At 41.4% G+C, this 23,949-nt stretch overlaps 2 protein-coding genes across 2 annotated transcripts; both read left to right on the forward strand.

Moving 5' to 3' along the window:
• Positions 1–5,187: 5,187 nt before the first annotated feature.
• LOC311289221 (E3 ubiquitin/ISG15 ligase TRIM25-like) lies at positions 5,188–13,037 on the forward strand. Its single transcript, XM_084407046.1, has 4 exons — positions 5,188–5,840; positions 11,394–11,550; positions 11,704–11,751; positions 11,961–13,037. Exons 1-4 carry the CDS (start codon positions 5,265–5,267, stop codon positions 12,512–12,514), a joined length of 1,335 nt encoding a protein of 444 aa, XP_084263172.1. The 5' UTR covers positions 5,188–5,264; the 3' UTR covers positions 12,515–13,037.
• A 2,424-nt stretch (positions 13,038–15,461) lies between these two features.
• On the forward strand, positions 15,462–23,619 carry LOC311289231 (uncharacterized protein). The gene is made up of 3 exons (XM_084407068.1): positions 15,462–15,563; positions 16,182–16,302; positions 22,466–23,619. Exons 2-3 carry the CDS (start codon positions 16,182–16,184, stop codon positions 23,293–23,295), a joined length of 951 nt encoding a protein of 316 aa, XP_084263194.1. The 5' UTR covers positions 15,462–15,563; the 3' UTR covers positions 23,296–23,619.
• Positions 23,620–23,949: the final 330 nt, after the last annotated feature.

Raw genomic sequence — 23,949 nt, forward strand, 5'->3', positions numbered from 1 at the left:
GTCTAGCACCCACTCCAAAACCCCGGGAAGCACTGCCCATGCATCTGCATGAATGGCTAGGGGTTGAATGCGAAGCGCGCTCTGGTCACTTGGCGACAGAAGAGCTTTGGTGTGCTGTAACATAAGCGTCGTGCTTACGACATTTGAGGCAGGGGGCGCGCTGATCACAGCGTGCAGACTGCCCGCGCTCTACTCCTCTGCGGCGGTCAACCGAGAGGGGAAGGGCTGGGCGAGTCCCGTAGGACTTGTCATGTCTGTGAGTGAATATGGGCGCGGGATAGCGGGCACATTTACTGCACTGAGTGCATTGTCTGCCTGAGCAGAGTGAATGCGTGCTGGTTTCGTTTTTACAGAAACCGCGGGACATGCAGAGCGTAGTGTTTGTGGGCACTGGGCAGTGGGCACATTTACTTCGTTTAATGCGCAATCGATCTGGGTCGATTTTGTGCGCGAGCCCTGTGTGACGGGCTGTGCTTGTGTGTAGGAATGAGCACTGGGCAGTGGACATTTTTTATACACTCATAACACCATCGGCCGCGGCCGGAAAAAACAGAAAATACACTCTTTATGGGATTTATCTGGGTAGCCGTAAAAACGGCATTTGTGTGCAGGCAAGCGGGCAGCGGTTCCGGCTTGTTTACTGCAGAATACACTGGAACAGTCACATTTCTTGGAACTGAACGAGCGATGAGTTTTGGTGGAAGTCCGGCCGCGGCGGGACTTGAACACCGTCGTTTCCCTAGGCGTGCTAGGACGACTTCGGGACCTCGGGCTTCACCGCAATCCTAGGCCGTGGCCCACGCGGAGCGGGGCGGCGGCTAGTCGAGAGAGAGCGCGGTCACAAGCTTCGTGCCTGTCGGCACTGCGAAGTGGCGGCGGTGGGCGGAGGCTGTGGCAGTGAGCTCCGAGCAGACGGTTTCGCACGGCCTGCTGCGGAACTGAAGCGCTTCGGTAGGAAGTGCTTCATGGCCTGTGACGCTTTCTGCACCTCAGCGAATCTTTCCACGAAGTCATTGACGGAAGATCTGAAGAGGCCAGCAGAAGAAAGCGGGGCTTCGAGGAACGCGGTGCGCTCAGACTCAGACATCTCCGAGAGCGTTAGCCACAGGTGTCTCTCAGCAACGGTGAGAGAGGCCATGCTCCGTCCTATGGCCTGTGCAGCAGACTTAGTAGCGCGGAGAGCGAGGTCCGTGGCACTTCTTAAGTCTGGCACGCAAATCGCTTCTGGTCCTTTCTCGTCCAGCTGTCGGAGGAGATCGGCCTGGAAGATTTGCAGGGTGGCCATAGTATGCAGCGCTGACGCAGCCTGCCCAGCGGCAGAGAAAGCGCGACCGAGCAGGGTTGACGTCGTGCGGCAAGCTTTAGACGGTAGAGCCAGCTTAGCGCGCCGTCCAGCGGAGGGCGGGCAAAGGTGGGCTGCTATCGCTTCTTCGACCGGCGGGAGCGAATGGTACCCTCTGCCTTTGGCATTGTCAACAGCGGAGAATGCCAGCAAGACAGAAGAGTACATTCTAGCTGAAAAAGGGGGCGTTCCATGACTTGGCGACTTCTTCATGTAACTCAGGAAGAAGGGGTGCCGGTTTGGACGCAGGCGAAGCGCGATCCCCAGGAAGGAAGAATCCATCCAGCCGGTTGTGAGCAGGCTGCTCAGGTGTTAACCACTCGAGGCCGAGGCTCGCCGCGGCCTGTGCGAGTACACACATCAGCTCTGTCTCGATGCTAGCTCTTTTGCCTGACGGTCCACGAGCAGAGGGCGCGAGATCCACAGAGCTCGCCCAATCCTCACTGCCCGACACCAGAATAGAGCAGGTATCATCCTCCCCAGACGCGGCTTTCTCATCAGCGTCGTCGACGGAAGCGGCGGCAGACCGCGGCCGCTGTCCGTCAGGAAGTGATGCTAGCGAAGCCGGTGAAGCAGGCGGGCGAACCGGCGAGCTTTGGCGGGTTGGGGAGAGTTCCGGGACCCGCTGAGCACGGCGCTTTTTCCGGCGCGGCACCGCAGCGGGCGGGGGTGCAGCCTCGGAGAAAAATGCCAGGCGAGTCCTCAGAGTCACCATAGGCAGTAGCTCGCAGTGAGGGCAGCCGTCGTCAGCGAGCGCGAGAGCTGCATGATCCTCACCCAGGCAGGAAACGCAGATAACATGGCGGTCCCCGTCGCTGAGTGGGGCTCTGCACGAGCCACAGGAAGAAGGGATCTTTAAAAAGACGCCGGCTCTTTTAGAGAGTGTGCTTCGCGCCGGCGAACACACACACACACAGATCAGAGAGTGAAAGGATATAGGCGCCGGATAGCACAGCAGGAACGGCGACTGAAGGCGGCGCGGCCAGCGACTTCAGAGTGATGGCTCGTCCCGCTGAAAAGCTTCTTCAGACGGCTTCTCTCCGGATCCAGCGATGCGAGAGCTTCGCTGAAGAGATGAAAAATCAGATATCAGCTGCCTGCAAGCCTTGTTTATAGGCCTAAGCCACGCCCGTTTCGGCGGGACGTGACGCAGTGGGCGCGAAGCACCCTCATTGGGTCTGACGTCACGCTTGGCCTCGCTTGATAGGCACGCGAGCCGTCTTGCCTATGTCTGTATGCTGCTGCAACGCGTTTTACATTAATACTAGGGGTGTAACGATTCGTTTTAACAACGATTCGATTCGATTCGATTCGCGATTCATGGTTGTCGATACGATTCAAGGACGATATTGGTTCATTTAGAACGATCCGATCCGAAACGATTCAGTGACTTGAAATCGATTCAGTAACTTTTTAGCCAAAAATTCTTGTAAGGGAATCAGGTATCAATTAATTATAGATATAAACAAACAAGTAAACAACAATTAATGTAAAATGCATTCACATTTTATTTTAATAAGTAGGACTGAACGATTATGACAAAAATGATAATTGTTGATTATTCCCTTGAAATTGTAATTGTGATTATTAATTACGATTATCACAACATAGAATGATGTTTTGAATAGTTTGGCCATGGGACCCACATTTCCCCATGGTCATCAAGCCGCGACCCACCTTTTTAGGAATTATATAAGCCTATTATAATACATTTGTTTACACAAAAATTGTTGACACACAAGTTCTGTCCCCCTTTACTTAACAATTTTTTTTTAAGAATATGACAAATACTGATAGACAGTAGGCACTGCGAGGTTAAGCTATTAAATAGCAGTCCCAAACTAGTTTTTGTTAATACAATCTTGGTATGAGCCACCAGTCATATAAAAATATACAAAACCAGTAAGTGGCATTTTGTTATGGAAACAAACAACAATTAGGCTACCATGGTGATACACAATACTTAGAAGAACTGGTAAAGAAACATGGAAACTGCTCCTGATAAATAGCAACACACATGACGTACCAATAACGTAATTTATTGGTATTTTACTTTTATTTCTTAACTTACTAATTTACGACGTTGCATGCTCGTATTTCTTTTGCGCTTTAGTGAAGTGATACAGCGCGCTCCGGCGCATTTGCGCGTACAATTGAAGAGTGCGCACTACTGCAGTATAGCGGCTGAGAGGACAGGACAGTCCGTTTTTCTGAGGCGAGAGACTTTGCGCTGCTTGTTGTCTTTGCGCTGCTGCTGGCGCGTCACGTATGGCGACGACGACACAGATAGGCAGACTGAATCGAGTAACGTTTAACGCCTTTATCATTAAAAGTGCAAAGAAAAAACATCCATATAAAGTCTAACGTGCTTAAATCCAATGCGCTATTTCCTAGTATCGATACAATCGATTCATTACCTTTTAAAACGATATTAGATCGATATATGTCGTCCGGAAGGCCAACTTGCCGAGCACAGATCGATCCAGTTGGATCGTAGGAATATAAATCGATACATCGATGTAGTTGATGAATCGTTACACCCCTAATTAATACAAAATTAAGGATAATTTTTTGGCTTCAATATCTCGCGGAAAAGGGATTTTCCCCTAGCGTAAGATACTTACGCAGTACGAGAGACCTCTCGTAAGAGAACCAGTGAACATACTGATATCAAGAGAAACTATAGGGATGCACGATTTTGGGAATAGATTTTAGATTTTTCTGATTAAAATTGCTTTTTAAAATTCACAGAATACACACACAAATGTTTCCAACTATGTATAATGATGCTGCATAAAATAATAATAACAATAGCCTATAGCAGCCTATAAATCTTCCAAAAGATTTCAGTAACAACTATGTTAGAGAAAAATATATTGATTATCATATGTTACTTCAAATGTTTCCATTCGTTATGATGATATGAAATGAGATTAGAGTAAAACAATTAGAGCCTTTGTTTGGTGCGTTTTGCTTTTCAAACCCACAGCGCGCTCCAAAATATGATACATTCAAACCCAGAGCGCTCCAAAATATGATACATTCAAACCCACAGCGCGCTCCGAAATATAATACATTCAAAGGAGAGTGCACTCCAAAATATGATACATTCAAACGGAGAGCGCGCTCCAAAATATGAAACATTATGGTTACCATATTATACATATCTACGTTTGACCAGATATCCACAAACACAGTATAGTAAACACGGGTCTAAATATTATAATATTCACCTTATATCTAGCAACAGTTCAACTGCAATGTGAAGTTTATGCAACAATAACATAAACTAATAATTAAGAATTTCTTACCTTACATCTTTCTTGTCTTCAAATCGCGTTCTTCTTCTTCTGAGTTAATCCAATGTAAGCTCACGGCGTGTCTTCCCAACTCGACGAAAAGCAGAGACTTGTGAAGTTTTTTGGTGCTTTGTTTTTGAGGTAATGAGCGCATTCACGTTCCATGTGGACGATTTGCATGTGAATCTCTTTTGCACGCGTGGGCGTGGTCGAATTAAAAATAATGAGCAAGCGTTTGAGAAGCTGGACATCTTGTTGGTTTTATACAAATTACTTAAAAAGAGAATATTTGTTTTCAGTTTGAATTTTTACTCTACTCACACTACATGTTTTGGAATGTAATGGTACTTTTACTTGAGTATGTTTTTTCAGTACTCTTTCCACCACTGGTTATACATGATGTTGCCCTGATTCTCTGTAACTTATATTCTTTGAGTGTCTGTCTGAGACTAATATCTAGTGGACGTTTTGTGATCTGTGACTTTAAAGACTTCCAGACATTTCATTTGCACACTTCACTCAAACACAGAACCAGGAAACAGGAATCACATGAGTTCAGGGGAACTGAATCTGAAGTGTTGTTGAGCTGTTGTGTGTTTGTGTCTCTTTATTCATGCAGTAAAATGGCAGAAGCCAGAATTACTCAGGATGAATTCATGTGTTCAGTGTGTCTGGATCTCCTGAGGGATCCAGTGGCCATATCTTGTGGACACAGTTACTGTAAGATCTGTATTACAGACTTCTGGGATCAGAAGGATAAGAAGAAGAAAGTCTACAGCTGTCCTCAGTGCAGACAGACCTTCAGTCCAAGACCTGCTTTAGCTAAAAACACCATTCTGGCTGAAATGGTGGAGAAACTGAAGAAGACTAAACTTGCTGCTGACTGTTACGCTGGAGCTGGAGATGTGCAGTGTGACGTCTGTACTGGAAGAAAACACAAAGCCGTCAAGTCCTGTCTGGTGTGTCTGGAGTCTTACTGTCAAACTCATCTTGACCGTCATGAGGAATTTCACTCCCGTAAGCCACATAAAGTGACTGATGCCACTGGACGACTGCAGGAGATGATCTGCCAGAAACACGACAAGCTCCTCGAGGTTTTCTGCCGGACTGATCAGAAGTGTATATGTGTGCTGTGTATGATGGATGAACATAAAAACCACGACACTGTATCAGCTGCAGCTCAGAGGTCAGAGAAACAGGTATGAACATTAAACTACACACTGATGAAATAATGTTTATATTGGCACCTATATAATCAGGTAACATCGTTCACACTGCAGACATCACAGAAGTGAACAGTAACTGCAAGTGGACTTTCATTGCTGAGCGTATTTTTGCTTTGCATTGAACTTAACAGAAAAGATGGTGAAAATGCACTGTAAACAGTTATCAGTTGATATATTTATAGGTTTGACAAAATATGATTTTGTGATTTTTTTTTTTTTTTTTTTACTTGATTTGCTGTTGTGGTAGGGCAGTTTCAAATCACATATTTGGCACACTACCTTTGTCCTGCCCTCGCTGGATGTTGTCCTCGCTTGTCCTCACTTGATACTCAATTTAAAGTGCTCCCACACAGCTGAGGTCTTCTGCATTTTTGTCTTATCTTCCAGATGAACTGAATCATGACGTTCACTCATGGGGGATTTTACTGGGGCATGTGAAATCCCTCAGCCATGTTCAGGAATGCGCTTCTGTCCATACATGTTCATGCAGATGTGCACTAGACAGAGAATACTTAAGTTGCAGGGAAGACTTTACTAGGCTAAGAAGGGGCAAATATATTCATTAAGTATAACGAGGTTGGGTTCCTTCAACTTTCCATCCTATTAAAAACGGCTAGGCTATATAAGATAAGTAAGGGATAATGTAGAGCTAGGCGGTTGTTATAGCGAATACAACCCCGACAGGCTGATCAGGACCCCAACACGAAGCTCTACATTATCCCGCTTATTACATGGCAACCTACCAAATAAATCAATAATTTGACACAAAATATTGATTTAAAAAGGAGTTTATTGATTTAAAAACGATTGTATTGCTTCCGCTAAAGAAAATAGTCTGTTCCGTCTCTACGGTTAGAATCCTGGGTCCATAGCAACGCTCTGTTTTTCATGGCAACGGTGTGTTATACTTAGCAGCGGTCTGAAGGATGACAGTGGTTTAACCGATGTCCTAGGTAAATGGGAAACATACGTTCAGCCTAAAATAAGAAATTTAGGTGTAATTTTTGACTCTGCTCTTATGTTTGACCATCAGGTTAAAAATGTGGTAAAATTTTTTTTTTATCAGTTAAGGACTATTGCGAAAATGAAATCTTTTTTTGTCTGTTCCTGATCTGGAAACAGTGATTCATGCATAAATTTCCTCACGCTTGGATTACTGTAATGCTCTATATGTAGGAATTAGTCAATCTCTTATTTCAAAATTGCAGCTGGTTCAAAACGCTGCAGCGAGGCTCCTTACTGGTATTAAGAAAAGGGAGCATATTACACCTGTTTTGAAAAGGCTTCATTGGCTCCCTGTGAAATATCGGATACAGTATAAGGTTTTGTTATATGTTTATAAACCTGTTCACGAGTTGGCCCCGGAATATATCAAGGATTTGGTGCTTATGAACTCTGGCAGATCTCAAAGGTCCTTTAATTGTTTACTGCTCTTTGTTCCAAGAACTCGTCTTAAAACTAAAGGGGATCGAGCTTTTTCAGTCGTTGGCCCTAGACTGTGGAATGCTCTTCCCCCTGATATTAGATCTGCACCGTCAGTTGATGTTTTTAAAATTCGTGTGAAAACGTATTTGTATTCTGTTTCTTTTAATTCTTGACTCTGTCATTGTATATTATGTTTTTTTGTATGTTTTTTCTTGCTTTTAGATGTACAGTCCTTTGGTCTACGTTGTAGTAGAAAGGGTTATATAAATAAATGAGACTTGAGACTTAGCAGCGGTCTGTTATCAAGAAATAACAGGCCGCATTCTACATTAGAATTCAACCAAGCCGTGTATTAAAAAAAAGTATTGTATATCGCCAGATTTTATAGTATAAACATTTTCAAGTGTAAATGAGAACCATTTTGAGGAGGATGGCAGGTGTGCAAAAAACACACAAAAAACAAAAATTCAAATCCCAAAATTGAAAACTGTATACCAACCCACAGAATGAATATTTGAATATTCGGGTCCAGCCCTGTTTCACTCCAATGTCAAAATTATTTGAGTGTGCTTTTAAAGGTGCACTGTGTACTTTTAGCGGCATCCAGTGGTGAGGCTCTGCATTGCAACCAACAGAAGTTACTGTGGCCGACAGGAAATGATGTCATCGTCTGAGACAGCAGAGAGTAGCCAGTTAAGCAATAAGGTTTCTTTACAAAGATAAATTAAGAAATTAGGTTTATTTAATTATTCAGTAAAACAGTGTTATTGTGAATATTATTGTTACTTGTTCATCATTGTGTCAGTGTTTCATTCGCTGACTTTACCTAGCTTCTTTGCTCGAAAAACAACATTGTGACGAAACACGTTTGTCAGTTTAGGGCTACTGTAGAAACATGTCGGCGCATTTCAATGTTAGGGGACATGCGCTGTATGTAGATAGAAATGGCTCGTTCTAAGGTAATACAAACATAACGCTTCCATAGCACCACTGAAAACATAGTTATGTATATGATATTGCATTTCTGTCAACAGATCCTCCTAAATATTACACATTGCACCTTTAAATAATGCCAATCTCTAGACACACGGTGTATTCAATGAAAATTAAATAAATCGACAGAATACAATGAGAAATGTTATATTATTTATTTTAACAGTATGGTTTCTTCACTTTCAATAATGCAACAGTAGCTTATTATTTTTTAGTAAAACTTAAAGGGATACTCCACTTTAAAATGAAAATTCTGTCATCCTTTACTCACCCTCAAGTTGTTTCAAACCTGTATGAATTTCTTTCTTCTGCTGCACAGAAAGATAGATATTTTGAAGAATGTCAGTAACCAAACAGTTAACTGGAACCATTGACTTCCATAGTAGGAAAAAAAAGTACTATGGAAGTCAATGGGACCAGTTAACTGTTTGGTTACTGACATTCTTCAAAATATCTTCCTATGTGTTCAGCAGAAGAAAGAAATTCATACAGGTTTGAAACAACTTGAGGGTGAGTAAAGGATGACAGAATTTTCATTTTAAAGTGAAGTATCCCTTTAAATGAGCCCAAATCCAAGCATATATTAAATTATTGTTTAATAATACTATTTCACATTCTAAGTAAACTTAATTAATGAAAACAGAAATATCACATATTATTGACTTTTCATATGAATTTATCAAACTTTGCACTATAATTATGTGAATAAAACAAAGGCTTTAGTGTTGGTGTATTACTTAACTCTAGATTGTATTTCCACATGTGAATAAATCACTTTCAATGTTTTCACTGTTGCTGTCATTCATTCATTAAACATATAATTTCAAAACACTAAATTTTGAGAATTATGATTGCAGTCTTTCCAATACATCTAAAATATAATATCTTTCTTATGCTAATATTCAGCTTAAATGTACTTAGCATGTGGTGAATGTTTGCTTATGCCTAGTTCACACTACACAACTTTAAACGTCGGCAGATTGCTGTGCTGTTCAGACTACATGACTTCCTCTGGAGTCTTGAAGTCGTTGTGGTGTTCACACTATGTGACACTACGTAAATGATCTGCAACAGGGGGATACACACTACACGAGCTGACAACAGCTCTGTCACCCAACGACTCTATCCGGTCCCAAAACCACATTTTGTCACGAAAACATGCGCAAGAAGTGGAATGGGAAATGGCGCATTCCAGTGGCGCATTGTCTATTTGAAAATGGATTGCGGGACAAAATTTACAAATATATATATATATATATATATATATATATATATTGTTTGTGCAATGATCTTTTTAGAACTCAAAAAAAAAAAGAATATGGGTGAAAGGATGAATAAGCACACGCAGGCAGCAGGGATTGTCTGTCAGAGAGAGTTGGAGGTGAGTAAAACATTATAATGAAAAAGCAGCTGCCTGTTGTGGTTAGGCACCGATAGTTACAAATACAAAAGGCTTTTGTAATGTCATAACAAGCTGATCATTGGCTGTTGCTCGTCGCGACACGTGACACCACAGGCTATTGAGTCGGCCGACAGCTCCAGATATTTGGCATGCTAGATATTTGTCTGGCGTCGGCGATGCGTCGGTGATGTGTCAGCAAGCGTTTTTGATGCGTCGTTAAGTATTTCACACTTAACGATTGGCGAGCGCGGATTAGAGTCCTGCACGGGTTCGGGTACCTGTGGGTCGGACAAGGGGGAAACACGGGTCTAAACACGGGTTTAAAACAATCATGCAAACTTAAAAACATGCATATTTTTAGGAACAAATCTACAAAAATATGCCTGTATTTCAAGTTGATAAAATAATTTAAAATCCACATCAGTTTTTTTGTGCCCACGAGCCATGCCCTCCCAGGAATCTATAACGTTACCTATAGGCTACTTTCACTTTTAAAAATTCCTCATAACCGCGCGATCTGCTTACAGTCGTCAAATTGGATGCTGAGGAGTTGAAGAAAAGAATAGCTAGTAGTGGAGATTGTAAAGTTGTCGACAATACGTCATAAAGAATCAAGTCCAGTATGTGGGAGAAATTTGGAGTTATCTGAAGAAAATCTTGTGAAAGGCTTTGTTGCATTTTCGTTTTGGATAGCCGCAGATGTTGAACTTCATCCCTGAGGAAGCACGCAGATAACTGTGGTAACAAAGCAATTCTATCGAACAGTATTTTTCATATTTAACACTGTTAAGCATGTGTGGTGTGCAGGGCGTGTTTGAACCCAGAATTGTCAGATGTAGGCTAGACGAAATTGCGTGGCATAGTGTTGTAGCCGCGTCTGTTCGATTGGTAAAATGTTCCAAGGCTACTCAGTTTTGTGGTAACGTTTGCCATGTTCTTCATGTACCGGCCTTTTGACAGCTTCGGCTGAAGTTGTCCTTGTGTTAATTGTCGTGTAATAACTTCTGTATGACTTGGCAATAAACATTTTTGTAATTGTGTCTAATGTGATAGTCTAAACTGATTTTATTTCGGGTGCGGGTCGGGTGTCGGTTCTATTTTAAGCGGGTCGGGTGCGGATTTTAATTAGTGCTGCTGTCGGAAAACGGGTCGGATGCGGTTTTAAGCACTGCGGGTACGGGCGGGTGCGGATTTACAAAATCAGACCCGTGCAGGACGATTTGCACGCTATTACAGCCCGACCGGTCGACGAGCTCGTTAACTTGCAAATCGGGCTAAAATCAGGCTTAAAATCCTGTAGTGTGAACTAGCCATAAAGTGCAGTGTAATTATGTTACCGTGGTAATGGGGTCCTTGAGCAGCTCATTAGCGCCCCTCCAGCTGTTGGGACCCTGGACAAGCGCCTAGTTCACCTGTGCCTAGAAACAGTCCTGAATGTCAACTGTGATCTGTTACATTTATGTTATTGCCAGATGTTTTATCATCCAAGTGTTTTTCTAGAAAGTTCACATATAGTTTAAGTGGCAAATGCTAGATCTTGTGGCTTCAACGTGATAAAATGAATATGAGAAGAATGAAGCTGATGCTGTGAAAGTGCTGGATTGAGGAGAGTTACTAAAGATCAACAAGAGCCGCACAAATCTGACAGTAGTGCAGGTTATTGATGAAGTGTGGAGGTGATGAGCTTTGATTTCTGTTTTCTGTAGAGTTTCCAGTCTCTCTCAGCTCCTCCTGAATCTACAGACGTAAATGACAATCCCTTCAGTTCTCTCTCCTCTTTTTATGGCAAGAGAGAATCTGTCCGTCAGCTGAAAGACAAACTGGAGGATTTCTGCAAAGAGGAGCTCAAGATCTCTGACAGAGGTAAAGTCCTGGAGATTCATCAGCTCTCAGAAATTATTATCCTCCATCATCTCATATCATGTAGAAGATCATATTAGAAATGTCTTAAAACTGATGCAGGGATCATTTTCTTTTGAAATGATAATCACTCTTCATGTCTGTTGATTTCCACAGTCACTTTCACCAACATTGTTCCCAGAACCAGGAACGAATTCCTTCAATGTAAGTCACTAAGAAAACAAGCAGAGAAACTCGCTGAGTGTGTTCATGTTCTTCCTGTAGAAGGTGAAAGAAAACATGACAGAAGAGTTTTATAGTTGATCATGTAAATGATGATTTGCACAAGATACATTGAACATGAAGAGTTCAGCTACATTAATAGATCTGACAGATTGATCATTCCTGATTCTGATGTGTTTTATTTTCATCAGATTCCCATCAGCTCACTCTGGATCTGAACACAGTGAATAAACGCCTCAGTCTGTCTAAGAAGAACAGAGTGATTACTGGCACTGGCACAAAGCAGCCGTATCCTGATCATCCAGACAGATTTAATGATGTGCGTCAGGTGTTGTGTAGAGAGAGTGTGTGTGGACGCTGTTACTGGGAGATTGAGTGGAGTGGGGTTGGTGTGTTTATATCAGTGTCATATAAGAGCATCAGCAGGAAGGGACGGGGGAATGAGTGTTGGTTTGGATATAATGATCAGTCCTGGAGTTTGTTCTGCTCTCCCTTTAGATACTCATTCAAACACAATAACATAAAGACTAAACTCCCTGTAAAGCCCATCATCAATAGAATAGGAGTGTGTAGAATAGGAGTGTATGTGGATCACAGTGCAGGAACTCTGGCCTTCTACAGCGTCTCTGACACAATGAGCCTCATCCACACAGTCCAGACCACATTCACTCAGCCACTCTATCCTGGGTTTAGGGTCAATCCTGTGTTTTGGGATGATTTAGAATCATCAGTGAAACTGTGTTGATAGGGTTGCCACCTTCAAGGCAAAATAAGGGAAACCCATCTTTTCTTGCAGTTCGCCTTAGTTACTTGACATTTACAGAGCCATTGATAACTTTTTTTTTCTTATTCATCCTTATATTTGGAGAATATCTTGCGTTTAACATCCAGACGTGTTCAAAAGCTCAACATGTTTAAAAAGGTTTACGGCAGTTTAAAAAGCATTATGGCGACTGATCTTGATACTCCGTAGATAGAAGTAGACTTACTTCTATAGAAATAAAAAGCCACTAAAATGCAATCGCGCAAATGAGCTTCTGTACTAATTGTGAAATTGATTTCTTTTTATTTGCTATTAGTATTCTACATATTGCAAAATCTAAATCAAGTGCATTCTGCTTTAAAAATAACATACAATGTAATACAATATTTACACTGCAAAAAAAGAATTAAAATTGTTTACAGATATTTTCGTTTTTTTTGTATAATGTTAAATAATAAAATGGCTTTCTTTGGGATCCAAATTTCAAAAAATAAATTAGATTTGAATTGTAATGATTTATGACTGCTGTGTATGCCTAATGATGATGATGATTTAATGCTCTTCCCTGAATAAAGGTAAATATAAATATATATTTAATGAACAGGTTAAATCTCATCTAACAATGTTTATATGACAACAATGTTGTCACTGTTGTGTTGTGTTCTGTTTAGTTTGTTTTCATTGGATTTGTCTACCTGTCATCTCGTCACATGTCATCGTCAGTCATTATCAGTTCATCCGTATCACCTGTGTCTAGTTAATTATCATCTGTTCCACCTGTGTTTCTGTGTTTTTTATCAGTGTTAGTATTTAAGTTCCTTCAGTTCAGTCAGTCTTTGTCTGTTATAAGTCTTAGTCAGTGTGTGTGCGTATTGGAATTATATTGTAAGTAAAAGTTTGTATTGGAGCCTTTTCCATTGTCAAAATGATTGTGTTGGCTCAGGAGAGCCAGAACTTTTTTCCTTTGCCCTGGGCTTTTGCAGCCTTGCCGTCACCAGCGCCCTCGACGATGAGAGCCTGAGGACCTTGTTCCTGATCGGGGCCACTTTCAACCGTCCCATTGATCTCCCTGACACCACGGGACTGAACTGGAGGGAAAACGTTCTCCGGTGTCTGGAAAGTGTCGGGCCTCAATCAGGCCACCTCACTGCTTGAGCCCTCAGCCAAGATGGCCACCTCCTCACCGTCTGAGCCCTCAGCCAAGAAGGCCACAGTCTGAGCCCTCAGCCAGGATGGCTGCGGAGGCCAGTCCTGCCGAGCCTGAGAATCTTCACGTTGTGCCTGCCGAGCCAGAGACTGTACACAGTGTGCCTGCTGAGCCAGAGCCTGCGCTTCCCATCTACCACCTCCTCCCATCTACCACCTCTCAACCCTTCTTCCACCACTGCCTGTCAGCCCCTCAGCTCCTCCTACCACCTTCAGGGAGGTGAAGTCGCCGTGGGTCTGCCGGCCTACAGCTCCAGCCTGGTCGGTGGATCCCGTTCTCCACCTCAAACCTTCTGCAACCAGGACTCCACCTCAGCCCGACGGTCCATTAACGGCTCCTACCTCCTACCTCCCTCAGCTCCACCGTGGCCCATCTGGTCACCAGTTCTGCCAGGCTCCCTCGTCCCCCCGGTTCCACCTTGGTCGCTTGTCGGCCTTCCCTCACCTCTGGGTCCCTTTGTCCCCCTGGCTCCATTGGACTCCTCACTCCCTTCAGTTCCTCATTGGTCCTCACTCCCTCTGTCTCCACCATGGCCATCTGTGTCCCCGTCTGCACCTCAGTCGCCAGAGCTGTCCCACCGGATCCTCTGCGTCGCCTGGATGCGTCGGCTCTCCGGCTCCACCCTGGGCTCCTCTCCCACCTGCTACGCCCCTGTCAGTCGGCCCCCTGGAGTCGTCAGCCCTACCTCCTCCATGGCTCCTCCCTCTGTCTCCGCCCTGGCTGCCTGCACAGCTTGCTCCGCCCTGGTCCCTCCTGCCTTCAGTATGCCCTCACCTGCTCTTCGTCCTCCTCCCTCCCTCCCATTAGCTTCTTGCATGGTAGGTGTAACCTGATGTTCATCATGGTTGAAAACCATACCTTTTTGTCGAGTTTGATAGCTGGGAGCTTTGGATCTATGGACTTCATGGTGATAATGCCTCCGGATGGCTCCCTGCGGAGGACGGTGAGCCGAGTCCCAGACCCTCTCACTCTCTCTCACAGGTTGAAGTCTCTGGAGGACCTTGGCAATGTGTTTGCGATGTTCGGCAAGACTCTGGGATTAAATCACAATCTATGTACACCAGAACGAAACAGTGAAGGAACTCCCGGAGCAACTCATGCATAAAATCCTGAAATACGGAGGGGGTTTATTTCCTCTGTCGAGCACCCAACTTGTGCATTTTATTGTGTTTGTGACTTTATAAATCAATCTTCAAAATACTTGCAGAAAAACTCATTAAAACTATATGAAGAAATAATACTTTATTTGTGTATCACTTATAAACAGGACATTTATTGAACTGGCAGGTTTGTGTGTTCACTCACTGGTGAGCGATCTCAATCACTACACAGGCAGCAAATGACCCTTGACATACTTTTTTCATAAAAAAAATCTGTGAAATATTACATTTTTAATTTGACTGAGTCTTATAACAATAATTTTTGAATGAATTAAATTTATAGATTTAATTTTTTATTACTTTTTTTGCTTATACTGATTCTTGAAATATATTTTCTTGTACACATTAGACAACTATTTTTAGACTCAAATGAACATATGTCCACATTTTTATTTTTGGTAAAAACTCATATATTCAATTCGGACAGATGAATGAACTCTGCTTTATGAACTCACACTCTTTCAGTTTTTTTAAAACACATTTTTCACTATTTACATTTTTAATACAGGGATTATCTGGTAAAAAATAGTTAGATAGTACATTTCTTTGCACTTCTGAGATTGTAGACAGCTGCGTGTGAACAAGACTTTTATTTTGGTATGGATATATGACGTCATAAGGCTGCGCCGCGCTCCTGCATCTGTTGTGATTCGGCTGAATAAAGGTTAGTTTTAAGAATTTAAGCTGTATAAAAAGATAGAAACCGTTTAATGCTTTATTCTTTCTTTCTTTTTTAATAACGATGTGAAATTATTTTATTTTCTATTGTATATAGCATTGTAATGTTTTATCTTAATAAATGATATTTTTGTGAGTAAAGCGCATCCACTCATGATAAACAGTAAACTTGCGTCTCATTTCGCTCCCCTTTATCGTGAATCATTTTATCATAAACACGAATTCAGTCACTGGTAAATATTGATGGAGAAAACCGAGCTTTTCAACACTCCCGAGTCAATTGAATCAAATATTTTGCGAAATGATTCAGTGATTCGAATCGTTTGAGTCACGACACGTGCTGCTCAAACAGTAAATGAACGATAACAATAAACACTACCATGTGTTATAGCTATCTTTACAAACCAAACTGCTAATATTTTTATTAAAGTGTAATCATTTCAATACAATCAATGATTCATTAAATACCAAATGTAGATCATAAATTCCTAAATATTGAGTGTTTATTAACTTGCAGCGTTGGTTTTGAGTGTTTTTTTATTGTTATTTTTTTGTATAACCAGTTCATTGAAGAACTTTAACTCTTAATTATTCTCATCTTAAGATGGCGTTTATTAAAGAGGAGAGTGAAGACATAAAGATGGTGTTTATTAAAGAGGAGAATGAAGACGTGAAGATTGAAGAAACATTCAGAGTGAAACAAGAAGAAACTGAGGAACAAACAGGTTAGTTTCATTCTCAAAGCTGAACTCTGTCATTTGATCCTTTTAATAAGGATTTCTGCTCTACAGAAATAGTGAATAACCATACAGAGATAAAACCATAAGTAGCCTAAACAAAATAATTAATATGTGCAATAAACCCAATATCTACTTCTGAATAGGGAACATTGGGAAAATAAATTTTTTAAATATTTGTCCTCAAAAGTCTTCTATTAACATTTTAATATACTTAAACATAAATAGTGGTAAATGAAGCAATAAACAAGTCATAATTGAGTGGATCATATGAGCCTTCAGAGATGTTTAAAGCTGATATCTGGTAAGATCTCACTCTATAAGAATAGAGTGAACTGCTAATATTTGAATGGTGAAAAATATTTACTTCGTCATTTGTGGTACAGGTTGGGAATCAAATAAGCACGAAGGGATTGGGAGTAAAGATTAAATTACTTTTTTAGTGACAATTTATCATGGTTATCATTTATACGTTTTTGTTAATGTGCTGTAAATGTTCAAAAAGTACTGATACACACTGAAATAATTTCACCAAGTTATGTATTAATCCAACAAATTGAATTAGCACCACTATGCATTTTTGTGTGAATAAACATTAGAATAAAAACGTTAACATTAAAGATGGTACCATGTGGCCATGAGTTTAAGCAGGGTTTAAAGCGCCTCTATTATGTTATTTTAAAGGTTCCTCATTTTTTGGGGGGGAGTTTCCTTCAACAGATTTACATGCAGCCAAGGTAAAAAAAAAAAAAAAAACTTTAATTTTCTCATCATATTTATTTAACATTACCTATTTCTCTCAGTCTCAAATGATTCATTTGAAGATTCAGTCTATCTAAACTAGGGTGACCAAACGTCCTGTTTTCCCAGGACATGTCCTGTTTTCACGTCCTGTCCTGGCTGTTTTTTATAAAGTGATGAAAATGTCCTGGTTTTCATTATTTTCAATGGGCCATTAAGGGTGTACTTTAAATACATGCTTGCCTTTGCACACAAAACATATGAAACCGGCTTCGGCTTCGCCCCGTCTTGTTATAATCAGCGCGTTCCTCAATCCGCAGCGGCAAGCAGAGAGCACATCAGAATACAGAGGCCTGTGTGTGTGTGTGTGTGTGTGTGTGTGTGTGTGTGTTTGTTCATCTCAGCCTCATTGGTCTGTCATACTGCTCGTCAATGTCAGAATATTTGAAATGACCAATCAAATCAAAGTAGGCGGACTTTACGTTCACAGAATTTTAGCAGCGTGACTCGACGCTTCAGTTTATGGTCAAGTGCGAGATAAGATGTAAGTAGCAAACAGCGTAAAATTTATTTAAAAAAAAAGCCCAAATGTAAATTCACAGATGATTTACAGAGAAAATTCCTGTGTTTTCGTTTCAGTCGGGATCCGTGTAAAGCAGAATGCATGACCTGCAAAGCTGGCACGTATGTGTCAGTGTCAAATAAAGGTGCTAGCGACCTAGAAGCCCACATAAAGAAAGTATAGGCTACAAGAGAACATCAGGAGGATTGAAATAGTTTTTTTTTACTGAAATAGTGTATTAGATTTTTTATTTTAGTAGTAGATTTTTAACCTATGGCCATGAAAAGAAATAGTCTCATGTAAAAGGTGTTAAAAGCTAAACTTTTTTTTTTTAATAGTAATCTATTGTTGCGGGCCAAACATCGAATGGAAAGGATGTATTACTTTATGTATTAAAGTCAGAGGTGTAGTGGTAAAAAAAGAGGTGGGTAAACTATAAATTCTGGTGAACCACGATGTAGTCACCCGGTAAGGTGGGCCACTGCCTACTGGTGTATGTGTATCCTGATGACATGATTTGATGGTACTAGCAAGGGTATCACTGGTTGTTCCCTCATCATAGGTCACACAATCAACTATACACTATTCAATTCATACATTAATCTAAGTTCTTGTTAAAGAGACTCAAGAAGGAATAATATGGTTGAAATCTATAAAGTTTACTAAATGACAAAACAGAGAACAAAAATATTTAAGAGAGATCGAGAGGGAGGCTTATATCCAGGGCTTCCAATGCAATGCACTTGTACATAATGATTAGGGATATGAGATTATTTTCATAGTTGATTAATCTGTTGAATATTTTCTCGATTAATCGATTAGTTGTTCGGTCTATAATATGTCAGAAAAATGTGGATCAGTGTTTCCCAAAAGCCCAGGATGACGTCCTCAAATGTCTCGTTTTGTCCACAACTCAAAGATATTCAGTTTACTGTCACAGAGGAGAGAAGACACTAGAACATATTCACATTTAACAAGCTGGAATCAAATAAAAGTTTTTTTTCCAATTGCTAATGTAGCAGGTGCAGATTAACGACAGAAGGATGAATCTGGTGCCACATATTTTGATTTAAAGAAAACTCAGTTTCTGTAATTAACAGAAGACAATATAAGTTGCACTGTAGTTTCCACAAGTGTAATGGCTGCCGACATTAAAGGGACACTCCACCCATTTGCATTAAGCTTTGCATTGTTAGAAACCCAGTCATACTATTGAATGGTCGTGCAACACTCTCTCATTTTCCCCTGAGACGGGAGAAATCCGTTATTTACCTCTTACACTTCCTCCTACAATGACGCAAAAATCGTCATTTTGCGTCATTGTAGGAGGAAGTGTAAGAGGGGGGGATTTCTGTTGAGACTACAAGCACTAGTTCCTCATCTTTCCCAGGGGGCGGGACCCGCTCACGCTACAGACCTATTACAGATCAGTGGGTGGGACTTTACTCTCTGAAACTGAAAGCAATATCCTCCATCTTGTTTGAAGCTAAGCTAACAGGCGCTGTGGAGACAGATGTAAAGTTATGACAATAGCGGAGGAGAGTACTCAATATGATATAGACTAGAGGAAGAGGATTTCGGAAGTCTGATGCTTGAATCAGGTGTTTGTGGCTACCTTTACAAGCCGCATTATAGCGAAGAGCAGCCGAGGCAGAAGACCTGCCTGCCGCGGACGAGGAGCCCGGACTGGCTCGGGTTAGGGCGGACTGGTGGCGCCGGTGATCTCACTATGCAACTACGAACCGCTACGAACACAGAGATAGAGTCCGTCTGTGGCAAAGATTTTCAACGATGACAATTTCTCCTGGACGAAATCTCTGAATCAGACGAGGACACGGACGTTTGTGTTGTGAACTAGTTTCGCACCGCATATGTTCTGACTGAACATCCAGGTACCATGCAATAATTCACCTTTTCGAAAGAAATACAAACGAGGAGTAATGCACTAATGAGTTCGCCAACTAACTAGACATTTTGTGTGAATGTGAAATGAATTTCAAGCTCTGGTGGTAGCTAGCCTTGTAGACGGAAGAGTGATTTCTCTTATAGGCAGATATGCGCTTTCTGTATTAGTGGGAGTGGCTTGCGGAGCTGTGCAATGTGGTGCATTGTGGGAGTTGTTGTCTTTCATACAAATGCGTCCTGAAGTTATTTTTTGTCTTTTCTCGGTCACAAAGGCACCAAATTCAAAATTTCTTTTACATTTCGACTACATATATGACCCACTTTAAATAAAAAACAATGTTCAAATGGGTGAAATGCCCCTTTAACAGACGATTTTGCAAAACAAAAAAACTTAAAAAAACAATAAAACCAAATATGTCTCTGTTCTGTGTGTGTGTGTGTGTGTCGGCGCGCTGCGCTCTCTGCTCAATATTCCCTCCGTGTTTGCGCTGCGTGTTCTGCTCTGTCGTTAACGACCCACATGCTCGAATCATGTACCGATCGGCGATCACGCACTGGAAAAGCAAAGTCCGGTTTAGGTGGATAAACGCACATTGGAGGTGGGTAAACGCTATTTCCGAATTTTGGGAGGTGCGCAAACAGCGTTTACATGCGTTTAGCCTCCACTACATCCCTGATTAAAGTACAATAACATAGTTGCAAGGTTGTGAATGCATTTGTCAAGTATTTTTTTATGCATTCACCCCAACCACGCCCCCACCCTTAACCACGCCTCCCCAAACCACGCCCCCACCCTTAACCACGCCTCCCCAAACCACGCCCCCACCCATCAACCACGCCCCCGTCCTGTTTTCTGAAAGCTAAAATATGGTCACCCTAATCTAAACTCCTTTCCACAAGTTACTCTGCTCTGATTGGTCAGATGGCCCAGTCTGTTGTGATTGGTCTACTCTGCTGTGATTGGTCATAAAATGAAGAAGAAAGACTGCTCTGTAGTAATCAACTGCTGTAGGATTGAGTGTTGTTTTTTTGAGCGGTGGACCCAAGCAATCTTGCGTCCTTATGTTCTCGAACTACGTCATCATCAACCATCGAAGTTCAAATCCAATACTCAAGGACGCAAATACAGAGGACACGTGAAAGTACCCGCAGAGAATCGAACCGTTAGAAGTCCCAGAAGACACTGCGGGATGTACAGAGCCTAAGCTTTAAACTTCCCGTTCTCACTTAAGAAATTCCCCCATTGCAAGCCCTCAAATACGTGACTGCCCGTGAAAGTAAACATTTGTCCATTTGTTTTGCTTAATTTTAATTAAAGTGAAAACTTGAAAAAAAGCCTGCAGTATTTTTATACTTTTTAATTTTTATACAAAAACGCGTTCTGTGTTCTCGTGTCCTACCCAGTTCGTTCTTTCAGGGTCGCCTGGAAAGACCAGTCACCACGAGAACACAAGTCCGTTCTTGGAATTGAGAAACAGCCCTTGTTCTCTTTGAGGGAAGAGAAGGAAACGGTAGAGGAGGACAGAGTTAAGAGAACATTGTGCATATTTACAGGTGTCTGAGGTGTTGCTGAATCAGTAACATTTTTGTTTTACAAGTTTCTTTGAAAAATCTATTTTAAATATGCACATGAGCTCAACACTAGGCCTAATTGACTTATGGCCAAGAAACCATAGTCACAAGTAGAAAAACCAGGGGCCAAATGACTACATTTTATTTATAAAGCACATTTCAACATAGCAGAGCTATCCAAAGTGCTGGACATAGTAAAGAAAAATAAAAGCACAGTAACGTTGAACCACACAAAACAAACAGTAAGACAAGGATATTAAGTATCAAACCGCCAGAGAGTAGAGGTATGTTTTGATTTAAAAATGTTAATGGAAAGTGCAAGGCGGATGTCCAGAGGCAATTGATTCCATAGACGGGGGGCGGCAACTGAGAAAGCTCTATCTCTTTTAGTTTTTAAACGGGAGCGGGGAATATATAATAGAGCCTTGTCTGCAGATCTTAATCTGGAAGGTGGCAAAGGAGTAAGAAGATCTTTAAGGTAAAATGGAGCTTGATTATTAAGAGCTTTAAAAACAAACAATAATATTTTAAACTGAATTCTAAAATGAATCGGGAGCCAATGAAGGGATGCTAAAATTGGGGTGACATTATCATATTTCTTAGTCCCTCAGCAGCCTTGCAGCTGCATTTTGTACTAACACATTCATGTCCATTCAGTAAGTTAACCTATGCATAAACACAATAAATTTGAAGTCACTTGCCACAAAAAGACTTATATTGACCTTAAAGGAGAACTCCGGTCAATTTTAACATTGAGCTAATTTTTTGATACATTTGGAGAGCTGTCAGTACAGAGAACAACGACAAAAATCGGGGTTGCCTACACCGTGTTATCCTCGTTTTAAAATTTGCACCCTGTTGACTTCAATGGGGCAAGTTTTAAACCTGCTTTTAGCCTCTTAACATCCTTGATGTGTCATTACAAGTGCACAGGTCATGTGAGTGATTCCTTCTGAGTGAACGCGGTGAATCTGACTGCAGTAGATGTGAAAGAAATATATAAAAAATGATGTTTATTCAGCCAGCGCACATACCTGTATTTACATCCTGTTTTCAGTCGAAGTCCACAGTAATCGATTGTCGAGTTCACGCGCATAGGTTTAGTACCTATGATCACGCGCGTGAACTCGACAATCGACTACTGTGGACTTCGGTATTTCAAAGGACATTGTTATAGACATGATATCAATGTCCCCTCTATAAGTCTCTAGGTCCTAGGCACTCTTTCCCCTTTCTCCCCAGGTGCGACGGCCCTGGGTATAGGATCTAGTTGTATGTTAGTTTTGATGCTTTACATGTTTAAATCTTTTGTTGTCTTTTGTTTTGTGTTATTAAACTGGTGTTAATTTGCATTGTCTCTTTTTGCCTTAGACCTGATGGCACTGAAAGAGGAGACTGAAGTACTGAATGAAATGGATGAGAAAGATCAATATGAGAATCATCATGATTTCATAACTGAAGAAAAAACTTTCAGTTGCTCACAAGCTGAAAAGACTTCCTCACGAAATATGACTCAAAAGACAGGAACTAGAAGTAATTACACCTGCCAACAGTGTGGAAACAGATTCACTCTAAAAGGAAGCCTTAACAGGCACATGAGAATTCACACTGGAGAGAAGCCTTACAAATGTCCTAAATGTGGAAGGAGTTTCAATCAACATGGAAACCTAAATGTCCACATGATCATTCACACTAGAGGGAAGCCTTACACCTGCCAACAGTGTGGAAAGAGTTTCGATCAACATGAAAAATTTAAAGTCCACATGAAAATTCACACCGAAGAGAAGCGTCGTACCTGCAAACAGTGTGGAAAGACTTTTGCTGAAAAAGTAAGCCTTAACAGACACATGAGAATTCACACTGGAGAGAAGCCTTACACCTGTCAACAGTGTGGAAAGAGTTTCACTCAAATTGGAAATCTTAAAGTCCACCTTAAAGTTCACACTGGAGAGCAACCTTACACCTGCCAACAGTGTGGAAGAAGTTTCAACCGAAAAGCAAACCTTAATGACCACATGAGAACTCACACTCAAGAAAGACTTTTCACCTGCCAACAGTGTGGAAAAAATTTCAGCCGAAAAGGAATCCTTAACCGGCACATGAGAACTCACACTGGAGAGAAGCTGTTTACATGTAGTCACTGTGGAAGAATTTTTGGGTATAAAGTAGCTCTTGAGTACCATATGAGTTCTCACTTATGAGTGAACTGTTTTTGTATGTCATCAGTGTGATCAGTGTGAACGTTTGATCAACGTTGCCAGGTCATGTTTGTAAATGAGAAGTGGTTCTCAAACAGTTTACCTGGATAAATAAAGGTTAAAAAAAAAAAAAAAGTGTGGAATGAATTTCACAGACAGGAAACTCTGAATGTTTGAGAGACTGTATAATGTGTTGATTATTGTTTTGGTACTACAGGGTGGGCCATTTATATGGATACACCATAATAACACGGGAATGGTTGGTGATATTAAAGTCCTGTTTGTGGCACATTAGTGGCCACCATGGTCACCACCCATCTTGAGGAGTTTGCCCCCTCACATATACTAATGTGCCACAAACAGGACTTTAATATCACCAACCATTCCCATGTTATTACGGTGTATCCATATAAATGGCCCACCCTGTATATCACCTTAGAGGGCCGAATTCCCAATTAATGTCCAGTGCCTACGAGAGGAGTAAAGAAGCCAGTGTCAAGAATTAGATTCCTTCAATGTTATTGATTAGTCAAATGAAGAATGAACTAGTTACAATTATACATGTTAACAGAAGTAGAGTTGTCAAAAGTACCGACTTCGGTACCAGTCGGTACTGAAAAAATGTGACGCTTTGAGCTTTACATGTTGAGCAGAATC

Source organism: Rutilus rutilus, assembly GCF_951802725.1.
Source record: "Rutilus rutilus genome assembly, chromosome: 4".
Classification (NCBI taxonomy): Eukaryota; Metazoa; Chordata; class Actinopteri; order Cypriniformes; family Leuciscidae; genus Rutilus; species Rutilus rutilus.

What these genes read in the sequence shown, in the direction of transcription:
- LOC311289221 (XM_084407046.1), top strand. Translation starts at nt 5,265, where the DNA reads ATGGCAGAAGCCAGAATTACTCAGGATGAATTCATGTGTTCAGTGTGT. An exon ending in GCTCAAGATCTCTGACAGAG is followed by an intron (nt 11,551 to 11,703) that starts GTAAAGTCCTGG and finishes TGATTTCCACAG; the next exon opens with TCACTTTCACCAACATTGTT. An exon ending in CAGGAACGAATTCCTTCAAT is followed by an intron (nt 11,752 to 11,960) that starts GTAAGTCACTAA and finishes TATTTTCATCAG; the next exon opens with ATTCCCATCAGCTCACTCTG.
- LOC311289231 (XM_084407068.1), top strand. Translation starts at nt 16,182, where the DNA reads ATGGCGTTTATTAAAGAGGAGAGTGAAGACATAAAGATGGTGTTTATT. An exon ending in AGAAACTGAGGAACAAACAG is followed by an intron (nt 16,303 to 22,465) that starts GTTAGTTTCATT and finishes TTTTTGCCTTAG; the next exon opens with ACCTGATGGCACTGAAAGAG.